At 45.0% G+C, this 13,077-nt stretch overlaps 1 protein-coding gene across 6 annotated transcripts in view; it reads left to right on the plus strand.

Annotated features, from left to right (window-relative positions):
• Positions 1 to 13,077, plus strand: part of LOC142578625 (multidrug resistance-associated protein 1-like) — a 289,636-nt gene that overhangs the window by 190,111 nt on the left and 86,448 nt on the right. For all 6 annotated transcript variants that reach the window (XM_075688047.1, XM_075688043.1, XM_075688046.1 and 3 more), the window contains 3 exons: positions 1,850 to 2,026; positions 2,812 to 2,979; positions 8,990 to 9,201. In XM_075688047.1, the coding sequence (XP_075544162.1) occupies positions 1,850 to 2,026; positions 2,812 to 2,979; positions 8,990 to 9,201 (557 nt within the window). The remainder of the gene's footprint in view (positions 1 to 1,849; positions 2,027 to 2,811; positions 2,980 to 8,989; positions 9,202 to 13,077) is intronic.

Raw genomic sequence — 13,077 nt, forward strand, 5'->3', positions numbered from 1 at the left:
AACACGATCATCATTCCAAGCTAATCTTGTCACCGGCACACGCCACTATCCACATCATCACAAAGTCAGTCTCACAAGTTTGCTGGGCGAAGGCTGAAGACTTCCGGTGCTGGTGATGGTTGTTGTGGTAGAGCTGTCACCAATAAGCTGATGGCCGACGCGAGGGAAAGAAGTGGCAGAATGAAGCAGGAAAGCTAAATGGGGTCAGGCTTGGTAGATGGCAGCCGACTCCAACAAAAGCCAACAGCAATCTTGACAGTCGATGGCAACAGGCAGCGAACTCTAATGAACGACAGCAGAAAACTCGTGCCACTCTGACATCGTGTTCATGTTGACGACCCGAGGCACTCTTCGTTTTGTAGAACGGCGCTCTATCTTCAGCACATCGTGCGTATATGCAGGTTCAGCTGTCCCTGTGGGCCTGGTCGCACCCACCCACTGCAGTGACGTTCAAACGATCTTGTCCGACTGCTGTTTACTCGCGCTGCCACAAGCAATTTCTTCCTTGCTCAGCACTGACTTTCACTCTTGTTTGGCCATCCTCTTGCTAGTCTAAGCTGCTCCATCGCCAGCTGCTCTAGCCTCTCATTCTGTTTCGCATTCTGTCACGCACTTCATGACAGATGAGAAAGCCTTTCTGTATTTTGGAGGAAAACTGGGAAGCAAAACTTCCTATACAATAAAAGATTGCCACAAAACACAGGCCGACTATTAAGTTATCATTGGTATTGAGTACAGCATAATGTCACTGATTGTTTAGCATCAGAGGGAGAAAAAAAGTTGGTTCTGTTCAACAAACATCCTATAGATAAGAAATATTTTCCAGGCATTCATATACTATAACTGAGCTGTAATCAGTGCTGGCATACTAAGTTATGGTTCCCTCTAATAATAGTAGACCATACTGCATATCTTGATTTTTATGTACCTGAGTTACTGATAGCTTGCTACATTCTCGTTATGCAATGCTAGGAGACTCCTGAGCATGTGCAGCACCATGTTTTCTTGCCCAAATTTGTAAAGATAAAATTTTGTGAAAGCTGTTTTTGATATTCAAGTCAAAGTTTATGATTTGATGTTCGCACACCCCTAGTGATAAGCGTCGAAGGAAATTTGTTGACTGTCGTTATGTTGTGTATGACGTCTTCCTTTCACATGGTCATTGCTACATCAGCCGAAATGGATGTTGTGTCAATGACACCAGAGGGAATTTGTTTATTTAATAACGTATGGGGAGGGCTGTCACCTTGTTGCTCATTTTTGCCTCCTGCCAGTATGACTGTAAGTCCATTTAATCAGTGCAAGGTGCTCTTAAACATTATTGAGATCGTGTCCGTACAAAATTTACGAAGCTTTTCGCATCCTCAAGGGTGCCGCATGAGTCTATCATTGGTGGCACACTCCAAAGTGCCATTGGTGTCATATTCCAGAGAAACCTTAATGCCATTTCTTTCATACTCCAAATAAGTCTTAATGGCATTTCTTTTACATGTATGATTAGTACTAAATTACTGCCTACTTTTTTTCCTTTTTCCTTTATGTTGCCTTGTAAAAAATAAAATTTGGTTAACAGTCAACTTGTGCTTTCTGTTTCTCTATTCCTGCACTGTTTTTCTATTCAGCCATATTCTGTTTGATTAGCATTTCTCTACTGCCCTGCCGTTATGGCCACATATCAGTGTGAAAGGCTGACGTTGAAAGCACCTCAGTAGGTGTCTTAGCACTTCGAGTGTAAAAAAAGAAGGGTCATGTGGTTTATATTCATGTGGTTTTCTTTTATTTCTCGTACCTCACATATCATCTTATATTGTGACTCAGAATAAAGTGTTATTGGTATTTTATGTTTAAGGGTCGGATAGCTTACGTTCCACAACAGTCCTGGATCCAGAATGCCACAGTCAAGCATAATGTGGTCTTCATGAACTCACTGGATGAAGACCGCTATCAGGAAGTCATCGAGGGCTGTGCTCTTTTGCCAGACCTGGATATGCTCCCTGGTGGAGAAAACACTGAGATTGGGGAAAAGGTACTTTCGTACATTGCTGTACTTTGACTGAGGAGTCTGTGTTTGAATTTCCGCATCACAATACTATGTTTTCTCGTATATTAAAGTACAGTCCGATGCTTTCACGTGTGTAGGTTATGTGCAAGTCAGACTTAACAAATTTTCTGATGCATTTAACTTTGAGCAATTCAAATAGTTCAGTAACACCTGTGAACCACTCGGAGGGCCTGTGTGGTTGTGGTTCAAGATGATTTTATCTAATGGACAACTCAGATGCCAACACAGCATTTTCTGCGACCCTGGGCCCTTAACACTATCACATTAAAACAATTGCAGAGAGAAAAAAAGAGAGCTAGCTAGCAACTGCCACCAGGAGGGGCACAACTCCATTTCTAGAAGAGAAAAGGCACATGGAGAAAGAATAGTTGGTGAGGAACAGGATTAAGTATGGTGAAGTTGAAAAGTGAAGCAGGAGGAAAGAATAAAAAAATATTGAGAACATGTTAATGTTGTATTGACACACACTCACTGCAGCTAGATCACCCAACAATAGCATTTTTTACCATACAAAAGTGCAAAGAATTGCTAGTTGGTTGTTCATTAATATCCTGAAAAATGTTGCTAGCCACAGAACCACAAGAAGGTGGACAGCACAGGTGCTGGGCTTGAAAAGGCCAGTCCAGAAGCAAGGGACCCAGTGCAGTGCCTGTTTGGTTCCCTTTCTGCGGGCCTGTAGCTAGCTACGTTTTTCAGCAGGCTCATTTTGCATCCTCGGCGCCTGCGCCAATAAATGTGATTTCTTTCAGGGCATCAACTTGAGTGGTGGCCAAAAGCTGCGTCTTAGCCTGGCCAGAGCAGTGTATCATGATGCAGACATCTACCTCCTGGATGACCCCTTCAGCGCTGTAGATGTGCATGTTGCGGCCCACCTATTTGAGCACGTAATGGGGCCCAATGGAATCCTGAAGTCAAAGGTAATGCCTACACGCTTCCCTTCTACAAGTGGTACCACTGTTTGTCTGAAAATGCGATCGTAGTAGCGCAGACTGCTTAGCAAACTTTCAGTGCTTCAGTGGCACTGTGAAGACCTAATATGTTCATGTTGATTCATAAGGTGAGCACTGCACTTCATTGGGTTTGGCTGCCCTGCACCGAAAAAGGTGTATTTCACATGAATATATGTAGGATCAGTGCACACTTAAAATTTTGTTCCACTCAAATATTAACTAACTAGTTGAATAATTTCACTGCACTATGCCTAGTACTAAGATTGCTAATAGTTTGAAATGATAAACAGTTACAAGTGTGTGATCTCTCGGATGCACTTGAGGTTGCATCACAATACCTGGAAGTCGGAGTGCTACAGTGATGTTTACATTGGTTGTATGTCACTTTTCTTCTTTCTTTCCTAATATGAAAGCTTGCGAAGTACGCCACTGAATTGGCGTCTCTGCCGTGTACAGCATATGAGGGGTTCTGCTTAGTACGAGGGTCGTTCCAGAAATAAGGTTCCCAAAGAGTTTCAGCCTGGCGGGAAGGTGCGAGGCGAAATCCAGCAACACTGTTGCCTGTGGGTGTTCCTTCACTCTCGATTCCCCCCCAGCGGCGCAGCGAAGCGCCGCTAATTTTTGGCTCGGCAGCCGTCCGATATGGAGGTTCTCATTGTTGATCCCGCCAAGTGCGAGGTTCGTTCCGTAATTCACTTTTTGCACGCCAAAGGGACTCCACCCGTGGATATTCATCATCAGTTGACAGAGGTGTATGATGACAAGTGTATGTCCATTCACACGGTGTCTACCAACCGGGAAAACTGGGAATCCTCAGGGAACTTGAATAGTCTGGAAATTCTCAGGGAAAACTCAGGGAATTTGTGCTTCTATCAGGGAAAATTAGGTGTAATTTATTGAAAGGGAACGAAAGTCATGTTATTGCTAGCTCCAGTAACAGACAAATTGCAACGAATCGTCAATGACGCCCTGTCATCGGCACAAGGTAATGCCAGAGTATAGTTAACGACCGATTTTCCAGACGCCCGATTTTTCGGACATGCCCAATAATTCGCACGGCTTCGCGGCGCCACCACATACTCCATAGAGTCAATGTATATTGTTACGTGTGGAAAGACACAGATTAAAGAGGCTATATACAGGACAGGTTATTTACACTGGAGCCAGATCACCAGTCCCACACTCGCTCGCGCCAAAGGCACAGACCCACTTCGTCGTCGTTCTCGCAGCGGCTCGTCCCTTCAGCATCGCGCGATGATATCGTAATACTACCCCCCAGCGGCAAAAGCGCCGTCACGGTGCTGTTAAATAACCAAGGCACGTGGAGAGTTGTAGGGTTTGAGTCGGGCGACGTGGACAATGTCACTGGTTGTCACAGTGGAGGACGTAGTGGGCGTGGCTAGAGCGATTTCGTAGGTGACATCGGTTACTTGGCGAAGCACGCGATATGGGCCTGTGTAGCAGGACAGCAGTTTTTCACAAAGCCCAACTTTACGTGATGGTGACCAAAGCAACACGAGCGTGCCGGGCCCAAAATGGACATCACGGTGATGGAGGTCGTAACGTTGCTTTTGTTCGCCTTGAGAGACTTGTAGACGAGTGCGCGCAAGTTGGCGAGCATGGTCAGCATGGGCGATAGCATCACGGGCATAAGCGCTAGTTGAAGCTGTGGTGGACGGAAGCACAGTGTCCAGTGGTAGCGTCGGTCCACGGCTATACAAGAGGTAAAAAGGCGAAAATCTAGCAGTTTCGAGACGGGAAAGCAAATGTAATGTAAGGTAGAGCCTGGTCCCAGTCACGGTGGTCGTCTGAAACGTATGGCGATGAGAGCCAGCAGAGAGCATGATGGTCAGTGATGACGGAAAAAGGGCGACCGTAAAGGTAAGGACGGAACTTCGCAACCGCCCAGACTACAGCAAGGCATTCGCGTTCCGTAATGGAATAGTTGCGCTCCGATGGTTTGAGGAGGCGCCTCGCATAAGCAATAACACGATCCTGGCCACGCTGATGCTGGGCTAAGACGGCACCTACGCCATGATTGCTGGCATCTGTACACAATTCTGTAGGGGCATCAGGGTCGAAGTGGGCGAGAATGGGTGGTGAGGAGAGAAGAGTGACGAGGTACTCGCCATCAGGGACTGGTGGGGAAGACAAGAGTTCAGTAGAGGCTATTGATTTTGGCGGCAAGCAAATAAAGCCGGTGGGGCGTAGGCAGCACTGGGGTGCATCAGAAGGTTCTGTGAGAATCGGCAACTCAAGGCGAAGGCCGGGAGGCATGGTGACAAGCTCGATATACCGACCACTCCGGAGTTCCGTGGGGAGGACGGGGATCGCCGACCGCCACCAGAATGTTACGTGTGGAAAGACACAGATTAAAGAGGCTATATACAGGACAGGTTATTTACACTGGAGCCAGATCGCCAGTCCCACACTCGCTCGCGCCAAAGGCACAGACCCACTTCGTCGTCGTTCTCGCAGCGGCTCGTCCCTTCAGCATCGCTCGATGATATCGTAATAATATTACCCTGGCTGCAGGTCTGAAATGGCATTAATGAAAGCCATCACCGCCGCCATTTTTATTATCTTCCCACCTCGAACAAATGCTCTCGCATGCAGATCTGCTGGCAGCCGTAGCCACCACCATGCAACGTTAGGCCTAGCTGCTTCTATGTTCGCTAGCTTCTTGCCGTGCGGTGCCAACAACATAATGTAAGGAAGATAACGAACGTGCGTGCAATCAGCAGCATCGGCAGCATCAAGTGCGCAGCAGAGGCTCGAGCTCAGGGACTGTGCTCGGGGCATCCTAGAACCAGCAGTTGCTACAAACCCCAATAAATCTCCTTTATAAGTGGTGGAGGTGCGGAGGTGCGAATAACATCAGGGACAAACATTCCTTCATTTTCACAGATTTGAAGGAGGAAATCTTCAGCGAGTGGCCAGCAGCGGACACTGCTCCGTCAGCATCTACGAAGCCATATCAAAGCTCTGATTCAGGCTCTCAGTGTCTCAATGACTGTTTCAATGTTGCCGCATACAGAAATCTCCTAAACAGCACCCTGCTCCCCTACATCTTGAATGGGCCCTTTCTGGACAACTTCTTTTAACTACCAGCAAGACAGGAGCCCTCTCCATATGGAAGTGTGGGTGACTCTATTTCTGGAGCAAAGAGGCATTATGGTGCTAGAGTGGCCATTGCAAGGGGCCAACATGAATATAATGAAACATGTCTTGGGTGCCATAAAATGGTTCATGTCTCTCTTTGACCACTTCACAGAGCGTCGGTCTGAGAACTGTGGGCAGCCATGGAGACTGACGTCGCTGTCCGCCTGTTCAACGGCCTGCCCCGCCGGATGGCGGCTGTCATGGCTGCTTGAGGTGACATGACGAATTACTAGTATAATAGGAAGCCAAAGCTAAGTGGGCAGATCTGGTGTGAATGAAGCCATGAGCGAAGGAAGCTTTTTCTTTTTCTGGGCTACATTTTTTTTTAAAGAATAACAGTTAATATTTATTCCTTGTGCACTCATTCATTTCTCTGTTTTAGTGAGCGCACGGTATGCCTCAAGCACCTTGGCCGTACTGCGACACCATGAGCCATGCTAGCAGATCGCAAAAGAATGCACATTCGAGTTCTTTGAAATGTACGCTCTGTCAGTTCCTGCCACTGCCTGGGCGCGGTCCAGAAACCACCACTTGCAGCACTCTGCCGGTGCCACCGCAAAACACAGATTGAACGACTGTCGGCCGGATGCAGCCTCTGTGCGTCACCAACTCTCTCACCGTCAGCGTATACCACAATGCGCCAGCTTACTTTCATGAGGGCTCACCAGTGGTGCAACAAGCGCCTGCAGCCACGTGCTCCGAGTACCGTGTTTCATTTGCTGAGCACTTAGCATTTGTGCTTGGTGCTATTTGCACACCCTCCTTGCTTCTTTAGTCGTATGCTGTCTGCTACAAATTAATTTCAGTTGCAATAGCACTTGTCCTATGTTTACCTTCTTTTGTCTCAGGCATTCTCTTGTTAAATGTGCAAGTATGAAATAACTACCTCAGCGACACATTCTATTAAAGGGGCAGGCCCTGCAACACTTTTTTTTGGGGTCATCATATTTACTCTATATCTATTCTCTCGGCATGTCATATAACTCAGAGCAGAATTAAATATGAATATTGACCCACACAAACCCAAGTTGTTGGTCAGAGAAAATTCAATATACTATCAAAATAAGAGTTACCCCCCACTCAAATTTTCACTGCTCAAGATGCTGCATTTCACTCTCCTGTGACATAATGTGGTGACACCAATAGCAGCAGTGCTCTAGCAAAAGTTGGCACGGCACGATTGCCAAGCCTGCTCAGCCTGTTGGTGGAGTTCCCACAGCCTCCGCGGTCTAGTGTCGGAGGTAATGGCATCACTTTATGGTTATAAGGCAGTCGCCTTATAACTACCTCAGCGACACATTCTATTAAAGGGGCATATGCCAATCACTTTGGCACACCAAAGTGATTGGCATATGATGCATCATTCCCGTGGTTGCAACACCTCGCACGTGGCTGTGCAGTACTTGAAATGGTTTGAAAACATAATGGCATAGTTATTTATTCAGTACTTGCAATATCGTGTGAACGTAAATCGCAGGTTACATTTTTAACCAATGAGCATAATGTCACACCTTGATGTCATGTCCTGTCTACGAAGTACACAAGATTGCCGCATCGAGAAAATCAGTGCCGTTCAACAAGCTTTACCTGTAGGCCTCCTTTAGGCAACAGGTCTGTCCGTACATTTGTAGCAAATTTTCACAAGTGGTCATTAGGGCCACACGCATGACCACTATGACGACATGAACACGTTACCAGTCTTCTCTAACTTGCTCAACATGCTATTCTTTTTTTTTTGTAAGCTTTTTTATTATGCAGAAAAATTATTGCAAAGCGGATCAGAATTTAAATACATACTATTACTACTGAATTGGCACTTTCCTAGAATACTCTACAATTTCCTCATTGGATCTTCTTTATATGTGTGTGTGTGTGTGTGTGTGTGTGTGTGTGTGTGTGTGTGTGTGTGTGTGTGTGTGTGTGTGTGTGTGTGTGTGTGTGTATATATATATATATATATATATATATATATATATATATATATATATACACATATATATATATGTAAGAAATTGAGAAAGAAAGGTTCTTTTGATGCCGTACTCGAAGGCACAAATTTAAAAAAAGGAGGTGGTGAATGTCATGAAAACATTTTTTGCTACGTTTCGGCCGAGGGACCGGCATTCGTCAGCACTAACCTGACATTTACTCCGACAAAGGCCGGTCCCTAGGCCAAAACATTGCTAAAATGTTTTTGTAACATTCGTCACGACCTTATTTTGTGAATATATATATATATATATATATATATATATATATATATATATATATATATATATATATATATATATATATATACATATATATTCGAGACCTGTGGAGTCGACTAAATAATCTGGACTAAATATTACACTGCAGAAATTTTGATTTGCTCTGTAGAGTGACTCACAACATGCTTTTAGTTGTATAGTCCTGTAGTGCCCCTGAATATTTTTACACCTTTGGCTACAGTTAGCTTTGACACCCTGGGTATATTCTTTATATTTTTTGTGTTGTACACCTGAAGACTACATATATGCTGGAGTCTATTTAATGCCGAATCTATTAACTATATGCAGCAAAAGGTGGTTCAGTTAAAGGCCACCATCCTGCCTTCCGTCACACCTGTCAAGTGTTTTAATGAAAATAATGAAAAAGCTTATAAAATTTGATAATCTGAAAATCGTTATGTACCAAGCTGGAACACTCTATCGCAGCGTTTCGCATAGTGCAGCCATTTCTTTGTGACATTAAACCTCACTGATAAATTTGACTATCTGAAAACTATATGTGGTATGAAAACCTGAAAATGTACTTTTTTTCTTCTTTTGTGCAGACAAGAATTATGGTGACGCACTCGGTGACTTACCTGCCTCAGGTAGACTGGATCGTGCTGCTCAACCATGGGGTGGTGCAAGAGCAGGGCACTTACACTGACCTTGTGGGTCGTGAAAGGAGCGAGTTTGCAGCATTTATCCAGCACCACATCAAGGCACACCCTAGTAGCAACAATCTTGCAACTGCCAGCGAGAATGGCTCCAAGGACAGGTGTGTGCAAGGTGCAGCTGATGCTACCTCCAGTGAAATCAATTGGTTTCCTTATTGGTCCTGAGCTGGGCAGATGGAGCCAAAGGACTATGAAACTTGTGTCTGATGCATAGCATTCACCAATGGTGCCATTAGCTCACTTTCTTCTGGTAATAGCTATGCATCTGTGTATGTAAAGTGCACGTGCATGCAACAGCACATACTCCCTATGTTATGGAAAGTGCATCTCAGGTTTTTCTGTCTACAGTGAGGGCCCACCAAACGGGCTGCTCATTGAGGATGTTTCGAATGCAAGCATTTTGGAGTGCAGTTTTGCCTTTAATACAGTCAATTCTGTAATTAAAAAAAAAAAGAAAAAGCATTGAAAACTTCTTGGGGATCTCAAAATAGTTCGATATATTCATGATACAAAATATAAAATAGACCAATTCGAAGATTATCTGGAAACTCCAAACATCTCGGACACTCTCCCAAGATCTTGAAAAGTAGTAATTTACAGATTTGTTTCGATTTGTTTCTCCAAAACCACATCAAACATGCAAAAGTCTATTTGTTTATTGTTTTTTGCAGATATGTGTCGCAAGTCACTCGGGCTGTGAAATGTTGTTTGAGAAACTGATTGCAATGCTAACTTAAATGCTCGCATCACCCGTTCACACTTCAGAGCCATGCGAAAGTAGTGTATTAGCCTTGCTCAGCTGCGTAGTCGGCATGCCATGTTGTATGCCACGCACTGCTCAACCATGACAGACTTTGTTTGAAGTTCTGCATCCCATTTGTCATATGCAGTAGAACCTCGTTCATACGTCTTGGGAAAAAAATGCAAGAAAGAAACATTCTAATTGGGAAAGCGTATGACCTGAAGCAGCCCAAAAGTTAGGCCAACTCAAATGTTGTTGACATCTACGTAATGCAGAGCATTGCATGAATTGTTGCAGCACGAGACGCCAATGTGCACCGAGCTGGCGGGGCCCAAGCGGCCCAAGGTGCGCATTGTCGTTCTTGCAGCTTCGGTAAGCTTACGTTTTTACTCCTCAAAATAGCAGCTTTTTCAGACAGGGTATCTTGGTGGGAAGTTTTGACACACCCGCTCGGTGAGAATCATTAAGGCATGAGACGCCGACGCGCTCGAGCTGGAGAGGCTGTGCGACCTGAAATGCGCATTGGCGTTTTACTATTTAAGCCGGCGACTGGAAACTGAAGCGGTGGTGGTGATGCCAGCATGCAATGCCACCAGAACAGTACACGATGCTCACTTCGTGCTGTCTGCAGCGTGGATGTGTGGCGCAATTGGGTTATCAGCTATCTAAAGCATGCAGTATGCTTTCAACGGCACTGTACCACACATGCTGCAAAACAAATAGGTGAAGATGCTTTTTGCAATAGGGTTGGCTGCGGTAGCTGTGAATGTGATGTGCAACGACCGGCAAGAAGATTTGCTAATACCTGAAGAGGGAACTGATTGTGTGCCAGCATCTTCGTGTGACATGGTCAAGTGAGTATTGTGAGGAAGCTGCCATGGCGGGTACCTACTGCTCTTGATTGGGTGTGCCTCGCGCCATTTCTTGTACACGTGAGATCTAGCATCTGGAAAATGTGTCATACGATCGCAGTTTGGCAATGTACCGAGCGCCGGTGCCAAAAAATTGTGTTTTTCACGAGTGTAATAACCGGTAAAAAAGAAACGCAACTGTATTGCATCATTTTTTGTGTTCTCGATCAGGAACGTTGGCACTGGGGAATTGTACAAAACAGGATTGTGTCAACGAGGTTCTACTGTATTGCAGTAAAGAGTAAGTGAATCAAAGGTGCACATTCGGCAAAGATCTACATGTTTCATAACGACGGAACTAAAATATGAAGAAACCTTAATTAAAGTTTATTTTAAAATCTTGATGTTTCAGAGCTCAACTGGCTCTTTCTTCATGGGTGAGATGGTATGAGATATGTGGAGACTTTGTGCAGTCCTTGGAAATGAAAAGTGGGAGTGTTCCTGAAGAACATTTGATGTCTTTTGTCATTTTTTGAATGGGCCAGGACTCCAAAAGAAGATGCCGCCAGTGATAATTTTCGCCCTCCAAGACGATGACCCCGTTGGGGCTAATGTGGTGGTGTTGCGGCTCTAGGGTATGTCTCAAACTCGGCTCCGTATAGCATCGTGGCGGAGGGTTTGAGTTGAATCAAAAGCTCGGAAGTTGGGAAATAGAAAACCAACCAGTTTACTGGCACTTAAATAAAACTCATTTACATCGTTGAATAAGAAAAACAGAAAACAGTCAAGAGTTTTGCAATGAGCCTCATTTCCAAGGCCTAGAGCAGTCTGTTTTCTCTCCACACTGTCATTATGACACCTCTGTTCCAACCCTCCTTCCTGACGGCAGCCAATCACACACAGGTCACAACCCACCAGGACGACAACCAGTCAAGAAGCACAAACAACACTGTCGCAGACAGAATATTGGACTGGCAACTCCGCCAAGTTCCAGTGGGCACAAAGGCAGAGAGAGGGTCTGGCCGTGGGAACGGGAGAGGAGAGTAGATGGACTGGTATTCTCACTGCTTTTCGGTATAGGGTCGGCACCAATTCGCAGAGGCTTTCTTCCGGGAAATGTCCATGAGTCCTTCGCGTCGTCTCTGCCTCCCGTCTTCTCTGACAAGGGGAGCTTGTTACAGGAAAATTAGCAGCACCCAGCATCGCATGGGAACTGTCCTCTGATTATCTTCCCAGCTTAGTCCTCACATTTGACTCTTGCACATGTTAAACAGCATGTTGTCTACTGCAGTCATAACAGGGGTCAAAAAGCTTGCAGTGTTCTGCCACAGCATTCAGGTGGCAAAGGTCATTCTTGGGTCAATGAATTTTTTCAGGGATGTATTTAGTCTCGTCAATGTACGACACATTGCATTTTGTGCAAGTAATCTTGTACACAATACCCTGCACAAAATCGCACAATGCCATTTTGGAGCAGGCTTGTTGCTGTCCAAAACGATGTTGCGCGATTTTGCTGTGACTCTCCAGATTTCAAAATCCCTGACAAATGGTAAATCAAGTCGAACCTAACAACAAAAAGTCGCCTGCTCTTTACTATCAGCACTGATCGCAGTCGAGCTGCACAGCGCCAACGATGGCTACACGCGAAACGGTGATCGAGTCACGTCATGCACAGTCTGCGCTTTCCCCTGTCGTGCAGATTAGCCTTATGATAACCAACCAGCTGCAATGATGGGAAGGCCCTGCTGTATTTTGGAGGAAAATTAAAAAGCAATACCTTTTTGTAATAAAAGGTTGCCATAAAACATAGATCCTCTGTTAAACTGAGAACCTCATTAGTATTCAGTAGAGCACAATGAGAGGGGGGAAAAACCACTTCTATTTTAACAGGCGTTCTATTGATAAAAAGACATATTTTCCAGACCCTCATGTACTAGAACAAATCTGTTATCAGTGCTGGCTTAATTTGGTGTTTCCCTTTAAAAAACCATACTGTATATATTAGAGAGTTTTAGAATTGGGGGCGCAAGGCACTGGGCCCCCAAGCCACGTTGCGTCGGTTGCTCTTGGGTTTAGATGAGCAGCAGAGTTTGAGGATTGGGTCGAACGCAGACAGCGTTGGGTTGAGCGCTCGGGGCGCCGCAGTGTGGAAAATAGACAGGTGCTTGAAAGCAAAAAAAAAAAAAAAAAAAAAAAGGAACCTTTTTTCTTACAAGTGAAAACGAACAGAAGGCATTTTTGAGCAAAAAGAGCGAACAATGTAAGAAACGTAATCACTGTGTTAGTACCGGTTAGTATTACAAATTAAGTGTGCGATTCTAAGCCAAGCAAAGCCAATTGAAGCGAAGTGCTCTTAGTTGGTGTTTTCTTGTGTCGCGCTGCGA

The sequence above is a fragment of the Dermacentor variabilis genome, chromosome 4, assembly GCF_050947875.1.
Source record: "Dermacentor variabilis isolate Ectoservices chromosome 4, ASM5094787v1, whole genome shotgun sequence".
NCBI lineage: Eukaryota > Metazoa > Arthropoda > Arachnida > Ixodida > Ixodidae > Dermacentor > Dermacentor variabilis.